Source organism: Hyaloscypha bicolor (genome assembly GCF_002865645.1).
Source record: "Hyaloscypha bicolor E unplaced genomic scaffold K444scaffold_73, whole genome shotgun sequence".
Classification (NCBI taxonomy): Eukaryota; Fungi; Ascomycota; class Leotiomycetes; order Helotiales; family Hyaloscyphaceae; genus Hyaloscypha; species Hyaloscypha bicolor.
In genome coordinates, this window is record NW_020194575.1 from 1246984 (window position 1) to 1266236 (window position 19253).

General features: G+C 37.9%; 4 protein-coding genes across 4 annotated transcripts; 3 read left to right on the forward strand and 1 right to left on the reverse strand.

The window, feature by feature from the left end:
- Positions 1 to 711: 711 nt before the first annotated feature.
- On the reverse strand, positions 712 to 2003 carry K444DRAFT_613050 (uncharacterized protein). Its single transcript, XM_024880263.1, has one exon. The coding sequence runs from the start codon at positions 1861 to 1863 to the stop codon at positions 862 to 864; it is 1002 nt and encodes a 333-aa protein (XP_024736922.1). The 5' UTR covers positions 1864 to 2003; the 3' UTR covers positions 712 to 861.
- Positions 2004 to 4029: 2026 nt separating this feature from the next.
- K444DRAFT_613051 (uncharacterized protein) lies at positions 4030 to 4289 on the forward strand. Its single transcript, XM_024880264.1, has one exon. The coding sequence runs from the start codon at positions 4076 to 4078 to the stop codon at positions 4280 to 4282; it is 207 nt and encodes a 68-aa protein (XP_024736923.1). The 5' UTR covers positions 4030 to 4075; the 3' UTR covers positions 4283 to 4289.
- A 993-nt stretch (positions 4290 to 5282) lies between these two features.
- K444DRAFT_663574 (uncharacterized protein) lies at positions 5283 to 7578 on the forward strand. Its single transcript, XM_024886847.1, has 2 exons — positions 5283 to 5611; positions 5676 to 7578. The coding sequence occupies exons 1-2, from the start codon at positions 5370 to 5372 to the stop codon at positions 7249 to 7251; spliced, it is 1818 nt and encodes a 605-aa protein (XP_024736924.1). The 5' UTR covers positions 5283 to 5369; the 3' UTR covers positions 7252 to 7578.
- A 1405-nt stretch (positions 7579 to 8983) lies between these two features.
- K444DRAFT_561737 (uncharacterized protein) lies at positions 8984 to 10249 on the forward strand. Its single transcript, XM_024876958.1, has 2 exons — positions 8984 to 9054; positions 9181 to 10249. Exons 1-2 carry the CDS (start codon positions 9032 to 9034, stop codon positions 10175 to 10177), a joined length of 1020 nt encoding a protein of 339 aa, XP_024736925.1. The 5' UTR covers positions 8984 to 9031; the 3' UTR covers positions 10178 to 10249.
- The last annotated feature ends 9004 nt before the right edge of the window (positions 10250 to 19253 follow it).

The window sequence follows — 19253 nt, forward strand, 5'->3', positions numbered from 1 at the left end:
ATAAAGCCATAGACCGGATACTCTCGCTTTGAAATCAAACAATTAATCCATCCATCCCTGGGGTATTCTATCTTATCACTCGCGTGTTATTTGTTCTACTTTGGTCACTGTAATAGACTGTCTCCGGAGCTTGTACAATGCTTGTTTAATCTAACTCCAATACATGGGATATCCATTTTTATTAGAACTTGTACAAGGATAAGGTATTAGTACTAATATTAGTACCCAGCCATGCCATGAAGCTTAGGATTATATTGTTAACCTTTCTTTCTATCCCAAGAAATTCAACTCGACTCGACTCGACCTTGAAATTAGTTAATCGTTGTCCCATTTGTTAATTCTCTTCACAACTGCTTCTCGACTACCTGTTCTTATTCAAGAAAATCGATAAAGGGTACCCAAGCATTTCTAGAAACTTGACTCCCCTATAACCAGTTTTATTCCTCCGTTCTTGCCTATTTAGCTCCGATAATCTACGCCTGCCTAAGTTGTTCATTGTCGCTTTTTAATACCATTTATATAAAAGTAAGAGTTTGCATAGAATCCCGAATGAGATTCTCATACAGAGTTTTGTCTACTCTGAGTTCATGCGGTGGAAAATATAATTAGGTTTTCAATCGAACTTGTTAAGAGTACTCTCAGCTTCAAATCGCGATCACTTAAGAGAATTCAGGAAAGCAATGAATTGGCTTGAACAAAAGTATATTCAAGCTCTAGTCTAATATCATATGTGCGTGTTGCACTCCGTGTTCTGCATTGCAGTCAAATCTAAAACACCAAAAAATGCCATCAGACCCGTCTAACCCATGCCGAACTCCTCGCTGTGCAACACCAGTCCTCTTACAATCGATAGTCGAACACTTAAGCTGACCAAGCAACTACTCTCCGCCCCTTAATGGTATGTACAGAAGGAGCAGCCACGGCTGCCTTGTGTGTAGAGGAAGAGGTGGTCGTGGTTGACATGCTGCTTCCACCGGTCGAAAGGGTCTTGGCGACGGGGGTGTAGGCTGCTGGCGTGGACACCTTCCCTGTGCCGTAAGCAGTGCTGGAAGTCGAAGTAGCAGTTGCAGTAGCCCTAGCAAGGAATTCGGGGAATTTGCCGGCAGCGTTAATACCAAGAACCATTCCCTTTTGGCAGTGAGACACCTTCACGGTTTGCGCGCAGTAAAACCAAAGCGGGGTGTTGACCTTGACTTCGAACTCCCTGAAGATGATACCGGTGTGGTTCTGGTTGTTGAATTGGTTGAACCCGGTATTGAATCCTCCGTCCTTGGGGGAGCAGGGCTTATCGAAGGTGGATTCGGTGACGGTGTGGTTGGTGCTGTTGAAGTCGAAGCGGATGATGTCTCCGATTGCGGCGTCGATGTTGTTCCCGGCATATTTGAGCTCGCCATCAGCGCCGACAATGACGTTGTGGGTTTTCATTGCGCTGTAGGAGGAGCTTGTGGAAGTTGTGCTGTAAGGGAGTTGAGGGACCCAGGTTGGCTTGACATCAGTCTTTGTCGAGGTGATTGTCGTTGTAGCTCCGTTGACGATCTGGACATTGATGTTGATGATGATCACGTTGACAGTGTCGTTCTCGTAGATCGCGACAGTGCAGTCGTGGCTAGGAGAGCCTGTGGGATAAACCCAAACGGAGGTCGTGGACCCGGAGTAGTCGACAGATGTGACAGAGCCGCCATAGGTAGTAACATATGGAGAAGGGTTGCCCCGGGCGTTTGCTGGGACATAGGTGTTTCCTCCGTGAGGAGGTGCTGTGACGGTGACCGTTTGAGTGACAGTGGTTGGGTTGGCATCAGTGCAGACGGCAGCGGAAGCGACTGCGAAAAATGCGCTGAGCGTTGGGATGGTGGAGAATTTCATGTTGGAAGAAAAAAAGGGATAATAGAAGACTGTAATGGACGAAAGTAGAAAGCAAAGAAGAAAAATTGGAAGATCCAAGTAGAGAAAAGATCTAAAGATGGTGTCAAGGAAAAGACAAGATAGGAAAGATAGGAAATGAGAAGACTGTATGAGATAAAGAGATGAGGAGAAGCAGAGAGCGGATATCCAAACGTCTTTATACAGCTCTGATTACAGTCGCCATCTGCATTTGCCATGCAGGTCCTAAGCTGAGCATCTGCTGTGCCTAAGGCACATTGGCCGCTGGACACAAATATCAGTACACTCATGAGGCTGTGTTTCAGCATCTGAGATTGCCGGGAGCGCCACAACGGCGGGGAGAGAACGGAAGACCAGAGGTGGGTAAGCCGAGGAAGGCGTCTTGCAGGTATCGCGCTTATTCCAAGTGATTGGCATTCCAAATGCTGAGTTTGGTTGGTGTAAACCGCAAGGGAGGATGACGTTGGCAGCTCAAGAGCTTACTGTATCTTTTGTTTTGGTGGTCGGAAAGATTTGATCGCTCAGCCCGGTGGCTGACCTGCATTTGTGCTACCTCACAGCTGTCGGCAATGACGCCACCTACGCCGGCCTTCTCCGCCGTGCCCAAACGTCGGCAGGATGAAAAATACAGATGAGATATGATTGGACGATTGATTTAGATGGAAAACTTGGCTCGTCGGCCGCGATGCTTTGACTGGCCCGACTCTGCGTGCACCGCCAGCTCCACCAGCCACTGGGCCCTCGGCAAAGTTGTTCTCAGACCTTCAGCCCCACGGCACACTTCGGAAACTGACCGGGCCGATGAGAGCGGCGCCAGGAATATGGGACCAAAATAAGAGGCAAAATGCAAAGAGTGATGCTGATGTATTCAGTTGGCTTTCGGAGCCATGGATTCTCACCCATATACTCAGTATCGGCGCCGTGGAGTCCGAGATTGGTGTAAAGAAGAACTTGAGCTAGCTAGCCAAGCTCAAGATACTACACCAAGACGTCTCACCAGATAGTTGTTGATGACAAGAACACTGGTCATCTGAGCCAGGCATTGGAAAAAGAAGCCGTGACACATACATTGCCTATATGTTAGGTGCATAAGCAACTGGATGAGATTGCTGACTTTCTGGGATCGCTCAAGTTTAGTTTGTTTGTGGATTTGCATGAACTCTTCTCGAGTTGTGATGTGACACGTCGGGTGGGCGTGAAGCCTCTCAAGGATTTTCAGGCCTGCGGGATGTGTTAGCCCATGCTTTGACATGAGATGATCGTCTGGAAAGTCTACCTTTGGCATCACGAGCTTGGTTAATAAGTCGACGTGGAGATTCTTAAAGCCAGGGGCTCCTAATCGGTAAGAGTATTGCTATAACGGCTTGCAGAGTGAGGACAAGACGCCACTGAATGGCAGCGGGCCGAATTAGCTTCCATAACCTGCCCCTCTTGCCGCAGCCTGCATTTATCAATCATTCTGACTATGGTGTGCGAGAGCAGAGTTCTTACATATCCGATGCAAATGACGAATCCATGAGAACTAACTATGCGGCCGCAATGCGCAGCAGAAGCAATCTCTGACTGGTATGTTGAAACGATGGAGGTGATCCATCCAATGCTAACACTCATGAATTGAGCTACCAACAACATGTGCACCGAATCAGCTTGAAGCGCTGCTGAAACGATGGATATAACGCAGATGATCTGAATCTCGTAAGTTAAAGTAATCCGCAAGATGCGTAATTATCCAACAGCCAATTGCACCACCGCTGCAGTTTATATCGTTAATGGCTCCTGTGATAGGTGAGCCGTTGGCACTGCATAAGCAATGCCAAGGTGGGAAAAGAAAGAGGGGAGACCGATCACCGAACCCATGATTGCTGAGTTGGAGCCATATGTGAAAGATCCCAAGGCCACGAAGAAGGTCACAGCAAAAGTTGTAACTGTTCCCTCTGGCACCAGCTGTCATTATATATGTTGGGATGTTCCGATATCGCTAGAATATTCAAGACTTTGAGTTTTGGAAAGGTGGTGGCGAGTCTCGAACTGGAATGGAAAGCAAACAATCCCAAGATCGTCCACAATGGTATTGCTGTCTGAGATGATTTTCAAATAGAACCTCTCGTGCTCTTCCTCGTGTTTGCTCCACATTTCTCCGCACTTTTTCCAAGTGATATGCGACGATGTCTATCTCTTGCCAGGCCTAGGACAGATGGCACAGGAATTGTGTCTCTTTGCACGGCGGGTAAATATTTGGAACACCGAAGTGGAGATAATATGTTGGAGGAAGGAGCACAAAGACCGTCAGAACTTGCCCAGTAATCCCAGCCAAGTTGCCACGTTCCCCATCCCCATTTCCTTCTTATCCCATCTCTGGCAAACGATCGGAAAGTGTGCTGCTTACGGTCCCCGCATCTGACGATCTTACCCAACCCTCAACCCCGCATTGTTGTTGCAAAAACATTAATTCAAGAGAATACGGTAAACATTGCTCGTCATGATTTCGATCGACGCTTCTGCTAGATTTTGGGGCACCTTTGCAGATTGGGGGGGAGGGGGGGCTGCAGTTATTCGCATACCTGGTATGCGCCGGGGACATAGCTGATACTTGAGGACAGAGCGTTGAGAGACGGAATGATTGAAAATTTGCATGTCGCGACCCGTAGGTGATATCGACCAGGAGCCATGTCCTTTTGATATTTCGTTGCCTCAATGTATGTTGATGCTGGGAGAGAAAAGGTGTTCGGAGAAAGGCTGATGGCGGGTGAGACCGGCCCGGCTGCCTTGAATCATTTAGCGAAGCACGTGATGACCCCTTTTCGTTCCTCGTTAGTCGAGTCCGCTTTTGTAAGTGAGGAAGGAATAAAAACAAAACCTCTTTTGTTTACTATATCAAGTAAACAAGTCTAACAGCAAGTACGTACTTCTAAATGAATCTTTCCATGCGAAGATTCCCTCGACCAAACGCAATAAGAGAAGGCGAAGCTGTTGTTCCCCTTACCCATTTCGAGGTCCAAGGAGGTGTGTTACATTCGACACATTGAGGATCAGGATTCAGTCTTTGAATATGTATTCAAATTGAAACTTGTTCATTGAGGATTATGGTAGCTGGGAGGAGGCGGAGGTAAATCACGTGGTTATTTCATTCGTTTAGCCAGACAAGGGGTTCGTTCTATTTTTGTATGGCTGCTTATTCATTCATCTCTCTGTAAGGCACGGAGAATTCGATAATCCGCTTTCCTCAGGCACAAGGAACCATTTTTATTGGCCAGCGTTAAGTGTCGCCCCCAATTTCACGAGCTTTGAGATGTGATTGGTCGCCAAATACGCAGATACGCTGTCCAACCACGGCGTTGTAAGTGGAGTCGGAGCCTTCATGCCTTTGGACGCGACCTCTCTTTTCTTCCCATCGCAACCCTCGATTCCCATCTGCCAATGTGCCATACATGTAGAGATCCCCATCTGTTCGACGCCAGGGACGCCTCAACTTGCTACTGCACCTCATAATGGCTCCAGATGGGTTGACGTCGCGGACGTCCAATCATCCGGGCGCGCTCGTTCACCGGGAGGCGCTCAGTGGCCGCGGACAGCTCCAGCCGGCCAATCATATGGACGTGCTCGTTCACCGGGAGGAGTTCCATACCGACCGACAGTTCGTGCGCAAGGATCAAGACAGAGGCAGAGACAAGGGCCAAGTAACGAAGAAACGATTTCACCACAAGTCAAAGAAGGGATGCGGTACATGCAAGTGAGCGCGCCCTAAGATATCTGCAAGCCCCTTCAGGTGTTTGCCAGTTGCTGAGTACATTTAGGATCCGGAGAGTGAAGTGCGACGAAGCCAGGCCCATCTGTCGGCGCTGTGTCAAGGCTGACCTCGACTGTGATGGGTACGGGCCCGCAGACGAGGACGACTCCTCAAGGCACCCGCTTGCTTCCTCAGGTCGTGTGCTTCCCCCCTCCAATTATGCGTCATACGTACCGCCACAAAGGGGTACCCGGATGCTTCCTACACCACCTAGCTCAGTCTCCCGGTCACCGTCACCCTCCCTTTTTAAAAATGACCAAGAGAAAAGATACTTTCAACTGTTCTCCACCCAAACTGCTGCCCAATTGACAGGCCTCTTCTCCACTGACCTCTGGAAGCGCCTCATTCTCCAAGTTTGCGAGACGCACCCTTCAGTCCGGCACGCTGTTATAGCCCTCGGCGCACTGGACCCTAAGACATGGAGAAATCGTGCCCAAACCCCAGACCAGACACGCCGGCGTCAATTCGCATATCACGAGTACAGCCTAGCCATAGCAGATATGCGGAGTACCATTACAGAGAGATCTCTTGATTTGAGAAGCAAGTTGGTCGCCTGTATCATCTGCGTCTGTTTTGAAATCTACCATTTTAACAAAAATTCCGCAATTGCACAAATCCGAGCCATGAGTTTCCTGGTCGAAGATCAAGACCCCAAGGCTCTTGAAGACATCGACCACGAGATTCTCGAGTGTTTCCAAGAGCTTCAGGTCCAGGCCCTCATTCACAGCAGGTACTCCCAATCGGGCTCAGACACGCTTCTCAAATGCCGTCGAACCATGAGGGATGACATCCCGCAGGAGTTTACAAGCATGCGTCAGGCACGCTCGGTGCTTCGCGTCCTCTCCATCCGACAGGTCCACTGGACTGGCTCATCTAGGTATGGATGGCCATGGCACGTGAAGACCCCGCAGTACGAGATAACCAGGACCTCGCCCGATCCACCGCCGAACGAGTACACTTCGAACGAAGAATGGTGTCTCGAGCGCAACAGGCGGTTCATCGAGTTCACGTCCTGGTCGAATGCTTTCCGTCCTCTCTTCCTCAAGGCTCGACGCTCGACCAATCCGGATGAATTCAAACGTGCGATAGTGCTGAAGATCACATACTTGTACACGTACCTCACAATGATGGTTCCAATGCTGAGTCTCCAGGAATCATACTACGGCCAGACCGCCAGACTGACAGAGCTCATGACCTTGTGCAAGACTCTGCTGCTCGATTGCGACGACGACGGTGGGTTTTCGATGGAGGCGAATCTCCTTATCCCGTTGGGCGTGCTTGCATACCGGTTCCGACATCGAGCATTGAGGCGAGAGGCCATCGACTTGCTGATACGGTACCCGAGAAGAGAGGGATTGTGGGATGGGAAATTGTCGGGGAAGTACTGCTTGTGGTTGGCTGATCTCGAGGAGGAAGGGTTGGAGGACGAGGAGTATGTTCCGCATGATCTGGCGACGGAGCTTGCGTCCTATGAGTGGGATGCCATTACGAAGTTGTGTACGGTGTCGGCGTACAAGAAGTATAGGGAGCCTCAAGGGAAGATCAGGACAGAGTTGAGGGAGGGGGTGGTAGATTGGTCATAGCTATAGTGAAGGAGCTTCCCGTCTAGCTCAGTCCTGCACTTCGGCTTGTAAGGTACCACAGACCTTTTCATAAAACTGGAGCGCTCCAATGAATGCTGCAGAAAATGTGTTCCATCTTCTTCTGCTGTTGAAAAGAGAGTCCTGGAGAATGAAGTTTCATATCCGGAATCTCATACTTTCTCCAGCGGACCTACGTCTATTTCATTGGCTTTTAACTCCTATACTGGGTTACTCCAGGGGACCGAGTGTACCATTTAGGGCTTATAGGGTTTCACCGATTAACAAGCGAATTTGGACGTCGCACTGTATCCACCGCCAAAAATTCTCCCATTTTGCTGCAATTAATATGAAAATTTATGATTTTCGATATCTAAGGTCTATTAAAAGCATAGTCATTCGCATATCATTTCGACTGATTTTGATACTAATTTTGAAGTAATTGTGGTAATGTTAGCAGCCTAATATGCCTCTCTTGCCGGCCCCGACGAGCTAGACGAGGGTAGTAAGGACAATTTCTTTGAGAGTATAGAGCTTCCAAGGCAAAGAAAGGCGTAAGAGATTAGTATACGGCGCTGGCTGGCATTCTGTGGGGTTGGCTATCACCTGACTGGCTTCACCTGTCAGGCCGGCGTTTCAGTCGTTTTAGCTAGTACTTCTTCTCTTTTACCCTCTCTCTCTCTCTCTCGCTCGTTCCAATTGTTCTAGCTCCGCCGTCACAATTAGTAGAGCTTTAATAGCTTGATTCCGGTGGCAATATTAATGTTTTGAGTATTATATATATGATAGAAGTCTGTTTTTTGGGTGGTCATATATATCTTCTTATTTTTTGGTTGCCATTCGATTTTGTTAGCTATCCTGAAAGGAGCCTAGCTTGTGTGATTTCATACCTGAGGATTAGCGCCGCACCTATTTCTAGTGCTACAGTCGATCCGATCCAAAAGCGACAAAAAAACAAAAGTCTACCAAAATACTAATTGATATAAATCATATTAATCGGAACTATCGTATATCTTATAGTAATTATTTCCTTGGTCTCCGATTTTAATACCTTTAATATTACAGAAGTTACAAATCACGTGACCATTTTTATACGAGCTCGCATAGAAATTTTGGCGTTTTGTAAGAGTAAAAAATTACATCTCGTATAATATACGAGGCTGCACGTGACTAAAATTATAAACTTTTTATACTTTATATTCTCTTTAGTAGTAACTCTTAAAATTTAAGCTCTTACTAGATATACTAAGCTTATAGAAGCTTAAGGAGCCTTATAAGACCTTATAAGTCTAAGTTTAATTTATTATTTACTTGGGTACACGTGACTTTCGTGAAATATTTTGGCGTTTTGTATGGTCAGAAATCAAAAAAGTAAGAAACGTCCGTGCACTTCAAAACTCGATTACTAATTAACCACAAATCGCATTAAAAATCTGATTAATAGGTTTTATTCACTTGCTTCTTCTCTATAATTGCATTACTTTGTATTAATTACTCGGGCTTGTGATTAAAAAGTTATTATGGATACAAAAGGGCGACCGTTTTGGCGCTTTTGGATCGGACCGACTGTAGAGCAATCGCTTCCGGTGGAATCGCGCAATCACGCCCGGTCTCCTGGAGTAACCCAGTGTAGGAGTCAGCCCCAGCGGCGCAGTCTTTACGCAGGGCAAGCTCCGCCAATCCCAAAGAACCCCGCTAAAAATTGTCCGCGGACAATTTTGACCTCCAAAACATCCTCAGCGATGTGACTCTTGCTCCATTATATACTTCCTCAAAGCTAGTCATGGTGAAAATCACAGCGATCAGGTACGTGCCTTCAATATGGGGTATTCCACTCGGGTTGATCGAATGTGAAATCTCAAGCATTTATAAATACTTCTTGAATCTTGTCTTACTGAACCTACTTGCTAACACAGTTTTTCGCCGTCACAGAGAAAGCAACCAGCGCTTCGCCAACTCACATGATGAACAAGGCCTCGTGTGCGTCTTCGCTGGAGCAACAAGCGGCATCGGAGCCAGCACACTCGAGAGAATGGCAACCATGCTCCACTCCCCAACGCTCTACGTAATCGGGCGCTCAGCAACGCGATTTGCAGCTCAACATACAAAACTAGCAACCTTGAACCCAAGCTGTAAGATCGCATTTCTCGAAGCCGATGTATCGCTGCTCTCAGATGTGGATACGGTCTGTAAACAGATCATACAGGCAGAGAAAAAGGCGGATTATTTATATATGAGTCCCGGATTGGTGCCTTTGAATGGAGCCCAATGTTCATTCCTCACCTCCATATCGAGTTTGAGATCTGACGAGCAAATAGATACGAAAGAACACCTCGACGCAGGCTTCACGCTCTCCTACTACTCCCGCATGCGTCTCGTCTCAAACTTCCTTCCCCTCCTTCGCAAATCCTCCCGGCCAGTAATCCTCAGTGTCCTGAGCGCTGGCGCCGAGAAACCCCTCCTAGAAACTGATTTTGGCCTTGCGCAAAACTGGTCGTTCACGGCACTTCTAAACCACACTATCACGATGACTTCGCTCGCCTTCTCATATCTCTCCCAAGATCCAAGTAATAAGGATATTACGTTCGTACACTCGGCCCCAGGGTTGGTGAAGACGCAGATTTTTAGTAAGTTAGAGGCGCCGGAGGGGTCGGGATTGCTTTGGAGGGTGCTGTTACCGGTGGTAAAGGGAGCGGCGGCGGTGATGTATTGGATGATGGCTGTTTCTATGGAGGAGAGTGGCGAGAGGCAGGCGTTCCTATTGGTGAGTGAGGAGTTTGAGCCTGGGGCTTGGAGAGTTAATCAGGCGTGTGAAGTTATTCCTGTTGTGGAGAATGGTGTTTTTGAGAAGTATGTCGAGAGGGGGTGGGGAGAGAAAGTTTGGGAGCATACTGGTCACCTATTTGAAAAGACCTTGGCTTTAAACTGAGTGTAAAAACACATCGAGAACACGGAAAATTTAGGTAGCAAGTTATATGCGGAAAAATCAGGGAGAAGTGGCAACAGTGTTCCATCCATGTGGCCAGACCAGTTTCGCGCCTCTTGGCTGATCGTCGATTTTAACATGCCATCTTAGCTTCCAGATGCCTCTGAACCATATCCTTAAACTCACGTCCTCAGCGTCTGCCACGCAATCCCTATAATCTTCGCCCGGTCATCCAACCTCGTCAGCTCAGCCATCTCAGCCCTCAACGGATCCCTCTCAAACGTTTCTAGCTCCTCCCCTTCAGACGGGCCACCCTGAAACTTCAAACTCGGCTTACTAGTCTCAGACGACCCATTATAATACCTCGTATAAACCGCCGTTAAATACCTGCCAGTTAACCTTCAGCGTATGATTTAGGTGTGAATTGGAAGAATACCTCAAACTCTTATCTTATTGGAGAAATCTTCGGTATGCTGTTCGGATAGATTATTGACAAACTAGGACGTCGTACTTTCATTGTCTTCGCAACCTTCTTCCTCATCTTCGGCATTATTCCCGCAACTGGAGCTCACAGAAAAGGCCAGATGGGATTGTTCTGGATGACGATAGTTGCTCGGGGTATCTCTGTTTTGGCGCAAATGGGAAGTACCCAGTTTGCAGAACCAATACTGCAGAAGCTCAGTGTGTCAAATAATTTAATTAATTATAATTATTGGCCGGTAATCAAATTAAATTAAGTCAGAACCGTAGTAATCAAATTATAATTAATTATTTGCTTAATTTAATTAAATATAATTAATTACTGGGTCACGTGTTATTACACGTGACTACAAAGATAATATAAGCGTTATAGCGCAAAAGTAAAGCGTATTTTACCCTAATTTAGATATCGCCTTACTATTATAGGCTTAATAGCTAGTATCCCGCCTTTACTCGCTTTACTTATCTTTGTAAATAAGTGTGAGGCACGTAATAGCAGGGTGATGCACAAGTAGTCAAGGTAAGTAAGCTGCAGAGTGACGCTAGTAAGTGTAACTGATTCCAACAAAAGACTAATTGATGCCCCTTTCCAAAGCTAGGAGCGTCTCCCTATATGTTCCCTAGTGCTTAGCCAAGCCTGCGAAGCACTTTACTTAACTAGGAAACACGATCCCATGCGATCCGTACGATTCCGATCGCCCGTACGATTCCGATCGCAAGCTTTACCTAAAATAGGAAACTAGATCCACGATATCTGATACCTGTCCATACGCTATTACGTATATCTATTACATTAATCCCCCCTCTGGGCCCTTGTCCCCAAGAGGTCTGAGAGAACTGCAAATAGCTTTATAAATAATCCCCTGAAACCTTTCCGGCCATTGGTCCTCCCTAAAGACTCTCTATAATTACCCTATTATTATGCCAGGTAATGGACTTAAGGATATAGTTTACTAACCCTGCCTAGCTAATCCGCAAATTACCTCTGGTAATTTCCCCTTGCAAAGGTAGTACGGATATAGTATATACTATTAGGCAGGAAGCTCTTCCGGTCTTCTAATTAGTTTATAAATCCTAACTTAGCCTCTATTTATAAATAAATCATTACTTTATAGGCCCAAGAACTTGGAAAAGTTAATCCGATCTTCTAGTTTATTTATAAATCCCTTTTTTAGAATTTTCTGGGTATTCCTAGTATAGAGCCGGTTCCGAATTCGTAATTACTATTCGGGGAGAGGATATTATAAAAAGGCCTCTTTTTTCCTACTAACTAACCTTCCTTTCCTTAACTATAATACTATATCCAGCTCCTTCTCGTTCCTTGCCTTCCTTCTTTAAGCCTTCTTCAAGCTTCTTTAAGCTTTATTCAAGTTCCCTTCTAATTCCCTCTTCTACTTTTTTATTTATTAAGATAAATACTCCTCTTAGTACTTATTAGCCTATTACTACCCGTTTGGCTAATATTCTTATATTCTTAATTTACCTTTATTATTTTTAATATTCCAAGAATATTATTAAGTTTCCCGATCTTACTTATATTAAGAGTAATAATTACTCGGTATATAATTACTACTGCTTTAAGAATAAGAAGTATAATCTTATAAGTTATAATTTCCTTTATTTATTCTTTATTCTAATATTATTTAAGGTTCCTCAAGTATATATAATATAATTAAACCGCCTTCTTTAAGCTATTAATATATATAAATGTCTTTCCTATTCTTTACCCAAAAAGGAAAAAGCTATTACTATTCTTCTTCTATATTAAATAGTATATACTTCTTATATTAAAGCTATTATTTAAGGCTAATGAATTCCCCTAATAATCCAAGAAATAGGTTAAATAATTCTTACTAGCTTAATATAAATACAAAGTACTCTTAATAGTATAATTAATATTCTTTAGTATTAAGTAAGCTTATTTCTTCCTTGTTTCTTATTAATAGCTAATAGCTTTATAGGCTAATTTACTACCTGTTTCTCGAGAGAATCCTAATAAGGATAATAATAAGAATAGTAAAAAGTAATTATAAGAGTAGGGTATTTATAGAATATAGAAATTAGAGTTTTTAGAGTTTTTAATAATTTTCATATAGTTTTTCTAAGAATAAATATATGGTTTTTAATAGTTTCCTAATAAAAGCATTTATTTTTTATATCTCTATTTAGCTAATAGTATTATAATATTATTCTTTTTTAAGTATTCTTGTAATTCTTGAGCTATATTCTCTAGATTATTTAGTAGTTCCTATATATTATCCGCCGGTAAGTAGTTCTTTTAATAAATAAAATACTTTTTTTTTCTTCTATTCTTTCTATAAGCTATAATGAATTTTACCTTAAATTCTTCTTTGCCCTTAATCTCGACCGGTTCTAGTTCTATTATAGTACTAGCTTACGAGTACTATAGTTCCAAAAGAGAAATATAGAAAATATTATAGATCTAATATAATAGTAGTAATTCCAAGTAATATATTTATTTATATATTCCTATAACTTCCAGAACTTTAAAGAGGCCGAGATATCTATCTACTAGCTTTATACTAGGTTATAGCTATTAAATATTCTTTATATAAAGCATAACTTTATTATATATATTAAATTTCTTATTAATATATTTCTTATTATAGTACTTTTTCTATATATCTACTACTTCTTACTATTACTTTTCTAGTACCTCCTGTTCTATTTAAATCCTCTATATTCTTTCCTATATTACTAGTACTTCTCTTTCTAGAATATTATCCTTAATATATAGTTTAATACTAGAATAGAATTCATATAATATATAGAATAAAGAAATTCTTATTATTAAATATATAGAATTATTATATATAAATTCTATAAGAGCAAGCTTTACTATCTAGTTATCTTACTAGTAGCTAGTATAATACTTCAAGTACTATTCTAGAGTTTAGTTTAGATTCTCTATTTATCTATTAGTTTATAAGTGAAATATTATACTTAGTTATTATTAAACCTTTAAATAGAAATATAAACTTAATTAGAACTTATTTATAAAGACAGATTCTTTATTAGAGATTATACCCGCAGATATACTAAAGTCTTTAATAATATAATATATAAATAGCTTTACTAATTCAGAAGCCGAGATTTCTTTAGTAATCGGAATATATTATATTATTTTTATATATCTATTAATAATAATAAGTATAGAATTATATACTTTACTATAAAACCTAAAAGAAGGTAGTCCTATAATAAAGTCTATAATAATTTCTTACTATAGCTTAAAAGAAAAGAAAAATGAACTAAATATATTATATAATAAATATCTCTTTATCTTAGTCTATTAATATATAGGGCAAGTTCTAATATAGTCTTTTATATCCTTTTTTATACTTTACTAGAAGTATTTTCTTTAAAGAATCTCTAGTATCTTACTAGTACTAAAATACCTATTTATAGGATTATTATAATTAGCTTATAATAATTCTTCTTTAAAAACCGGCTTATTTAATATATAAATAGTATCCCGATATCTTAATAACCCAGATATATTAAGTTCCTAAATCTTAATAGCTCTAATAAAAATCCCCTTTAAGAACTATTTATACTACTAGTATTATACTAATAAATCGAGCCTTTAATACTATAATAGTAATTCAAGTAGTATCTCTTTATCTTTCTTATATACTATTTCGGACCTAGCTACTCATATAGCTAGAATTCGTAGTATATACTATTTATAACTAGCTATACTAGTAATAGGCTCAAATAGTAATATCTCTGGTATTACTTTATTACTAAAATAGACTTCCCTTTCGGAATTTCTTAGTATCTTACTAATTAAGAAATACCTACTTCCTCTTTTCTAGGCCTTAAATTATAGTATTATAGGAATAGTATAGTATTTTATTACTATTACCTATAAGGCTCTCTATTCTATATTCTATAGCTTATTATAAAATATAGATAGTAAAGTATCTTTATTTATATTTATTATAAAGTCTGGCTTTCTTAATAGTCTATTAGCGGAATTACTATACTTCGGCTAGTACTTTAAAATAAAGTCGAAAATAGCTAGCTTTTTTGCCTATCTTATTTATTAATTATTTAGTTTTCTCTTAGTTATAAAATATTTCAAGTTATTATAATCTATCTTAATAATAATAGTATATCGGGTATATATTAGGTAATATTACTAGATACGGAATACTAGAATAATAGCCAAGAGCTTAGAATTATATATTTTATATCTATTCTTAATTATTTCTTCTCTAGGCTAGTATTAAGATATTTCCGAAAAACTTCAAGTTCTCTTTCTAATAAAGTATATATAGGACCATATAATAGTTAGGACCCTGGTTTCAGATCTATATAATACTTTATTATATAGTAATTAGATAGTATATCTATAGCCTCTATAAAAAATACTTGAAAAAGATTCTAATATTTCTTAGAAAATATAACTATTCTATTAGTAATAATAGTAATAATTCTTTAGCTATCTATTATAAGATAAGTAATTAATAGAAAAATATATATCTTATATTTTATTATTTTAGTAAACTTCCTAGTATTTAGAACTTTAATCTTTTATAATCGAATCTAGTATCTCTATATTATCTTTCTAAAGGAAATTAGGGAATTAACCTAATAGAACTATAGAAATCCAAGTATTATATTAATATAGTTTAGATTAAAATTATATAATATAAAGTATATATTAGCCTCCTTTTAGTCTCCTAGTATATTCTCGGTAGTAATCCCAAGAATATAATCTCTATATAAATAGATTCTTTTTCCCTTTAGTAAAGATAAGAAAGTTACCCTTAATATTAACGGAATACCTATATCTAAAGCTAATCTCCTCTTTATATAATTGGCCTTTATATCCGAATTTACTAATACTTTAATTCTTTGCCTATCTTTTATTATTTTAATAGTAATCTTAATTACTATCCTCGTTTTAGGAGCCTTACTTTCTATAGTATAAATAAGTATAACTACTATAGGATATATCTATTTCCCGGCTTCTTTAGTTCTAGGTACTTATATATTTTATAGCTAGACTTATTATAGTTATAATAAGTCGATTTCTCTTAATTAGGGCAAGTAGTAATATAATAATCCTCTTTCTAATAAGTAAAGCAAATTATATCCGGTTTTATAGATCCTAATATAAATACTATATTAAATCCTATTATTATGCCTTTACTATCCCGGTTTTATAAACCTTATAATAGGGATATATTTCTCTTCCGTTTTTCTTTATTATTTCCCTTTTCTTTTCTTTTATTTCCTTTCTTTTACTATCCTATTAGCTTATTATTATATTCTCGTTAAATAAACAGGTTTAAATTATTCTTAACTCTTATAGCTATAAAAATAAGCTTCTTTCTTTCTTATAAAATATTTCCTTAATAATTAATCTCGTTCCGAATCTCCTGCCTCAAACTACTAAATAAGTCATTTTACTCTTATAGCAAACCCGTATATTCCAAATTATCTAATAGGCTATCTAAATAAGATATAAAGCTTTAAATACTCTAGCCTGGCTATTATTTAATATCCTTGAACTTAGTAAGGGCATTATTACTATAGTTCTCCGGATCCAAGATAGAATTCTTTATAAATTTAATAAAAGTTTCCTAATCCGTAATATTAATACCTACTAATTACTTCCTATATTTCTAGATATCCCTGGCTATATTCTCAAAACAGGAAGTATAATATATAATCTTTACTATATTAGTAGCCCAGGTAATCCTATTATCTTTATACTATTTTAACTCTGCCTAATAAAAGAAGTCCTGGGCTTCTTTAATATTCTTTTCCCGGTAAGTAGGCAGTTCTCGGGTTTTTGGAGCCCTCTGAACCAAGAATACTACCGGGAATATAATAGGTTCTATACCGGATATCCAAATATCTTTAAGATAACGGATCTAAGCTTCTAGCTCCTCTAGATCTTCTCTCTATTATATCTCTATTTCTAACTCAGTAATATAATAGCGAGCCGCTACTAATTTCTCTATTATTATTATCCTATCCGCTAATTCTGGGGGTATCTGAGTTCTATTTTCTTCTTCTAATTAGGTAGTATAAAGAGTACTTAACTGAGTACTTCCCTAGATACCCGGTTAGGTTACCCTAGTAATAATAGAGGCGCTTTTCCTAGTTAATACTTTAGCTATTAATATTTTATCTATTAATAGCTTAACTACCTTATAATAAACTACTTCCCGAAGGTTAGATTAATTAGAATATAAGGCATATAATAGTAGAGTAATATATAAGTAGTTAAGGTAAGTAAGCTATAGAATAATACTTGCAAGTATAACTAATTCCAAGAATTAATTTCAATAAAAGACTAATTAATGCCCCTTTCTAAAGCTAGAAGTATCTCCCTATATATTTCCTAGTACTTAGCTAAGCCTATAAAGCACTTTACTTAACTAGGAAATATAATCCCATATAATTCATATAATTCCGATTGCCTATATAATTCCAATTATAAGCTTTACCTAAAATAGGAAACTAGATCTATAATATCTAATACCTATTCATATATTATTATATATACCTATTATAATAACCTAGTTCCTAGTATATTCTAGCTAGTTCTTAGTATTTATTACTTGTATTATACCTATACTTATATTAATAATATAGTCTAGAAATACTATATAGGCCATGGCTAATATTAGAACTATTATTATTAGATAGTCTTTAAATAGGGATAGCAGATTAAGTCTATTTATTAATATAGGCTTTAATATAATAGCTTACTTGCCTTTTTTCTTAATTAGAGTAGCGGTATTTGGCTTAATTATACTATTTCTGAGCTATTTAATTAATTTCTGGGCTTTCTCAAGCTTAATATATATATTTTCAAGTTATTTCTTTATAATAAAGACTTATATATTAAAAGCAGCTACTTGAGCTACTTTATTATTAAATTCCCGAGCCTTAAGCTATATGATTTTGGTTTTATAAGAGCTTCTAAAGGATTTTCCGACTTCCTAAATAGTATTATCTACTAATTTATTAATATCTATAGGGTATTATTTCTTTAATTTGGCCTTTAGGATTATTTACTAGCTTATGGTTTTAGACTAGTACTTTATATAATAACTACTACTTAATACCGCGTGTTTTCTAGTTATAATAGGTATCTTAATACTAGTTTAACTACTTTTATTATAATTAGAGTTTCCTTTATTATTAGAAGTCTTTTTATTCTTAGTCTTTTTATTATTAGAATTCTTACTATTATTTAATGCCTTATATTTCTTAGATAAGCTAGCCTTATTCTTTTTTGTTTTCTTAGTATTTGGCTTTATAAAATTAATTAAATAGTTCTTATTAGTACTATTTATTCTACTTATTTAATTATTAGACTTATTATTACTAGTAACTAAAATCTCTATTTTATTATTCTTAAAATATTTTACTAAGATATTCTCTATAGTAATTTTAGGTATATTCTCAAGAGTAATATAGGCTATATTTTATATATTAACTTATTTTTAGATAAGGGAATTACTATTTTTATTTATAAAAATAGTTTAGCTAATAATTATATTAATAATAATAGTAGCTACTAAATTTAAGATACTATTACTATTATTTAAGTTATTTAGGATCTAGTAAGTAGCCTTACTTAGTCTAGCTATAAATAATATATTACCGGGATTTCTTATTTATTTCGTTTTTATTAATAGTTTTATTAAAGTAGTAATAGTAGTATAAATAATTAAGGTTATAAAAATTAAAATAATTAGGAAGATTTCTCTCGATTTTTAATAATATTTCGAACTAATATAGATAAGTATTTATCTTTGGCTTAGCTTTAAGAATTCACTTTTTTTTATAATTTGCCTAGATAATAAAGTATAATCTAGTATAATAAAGAAAGATATTTTGCCCAGATTTCTGGAAAAGAAAATAAGTACTAATATAGTAAAATAAAGGAAATATATTAGGATTTAGATAAAACCCGAGAAATATCTAGGTTTTTCTTTTTCTTTTCTAGTTATAGAGGCCTTATTATTAAGGTTTATTATTATCTGGATAATCTTTATTAAACTTATTCTTTTTAGTATACCAAATCTATTTATTTAGCCGGATAGGAAGTCCTGCTTTACTAGAGTTTTACTCATGAAATTTATATAATTTAAATACTAAGTTCTTAAAATTTAATATAAGATATTATTTATTATTTATATCCTATTTCTTCTATTTAATCTTATAATAAAGCTTATTATAAAATACCTTAGAAAAAAGAATCTTTTTAACTTCCTATTTGAGTTTACTATTAACTTTAGTAGAATTAGGCTCTTTATTAGTCTAGCCGGGTAATAAGTTAGTAGAATTCTTATAAAGTTTATTTATATAGAAAATTAGCCAAATCTTATATAATAGAGAAAGATCTAACTAATATAAATAGCTAACTATTTTATTAATCTTAAATAATCTAATAAGGAAGTAATTTAATTTATTAGATAAAAAGTTCGTTTTTTATATCTTTTTAATTATATAAACTATATTTCCTAGACTAAAATCTAATTCTTACTATTTCTTATTAGCTTACTTAGCTTAATACTCCTGAGCTATTACTATATATTCTCGGATA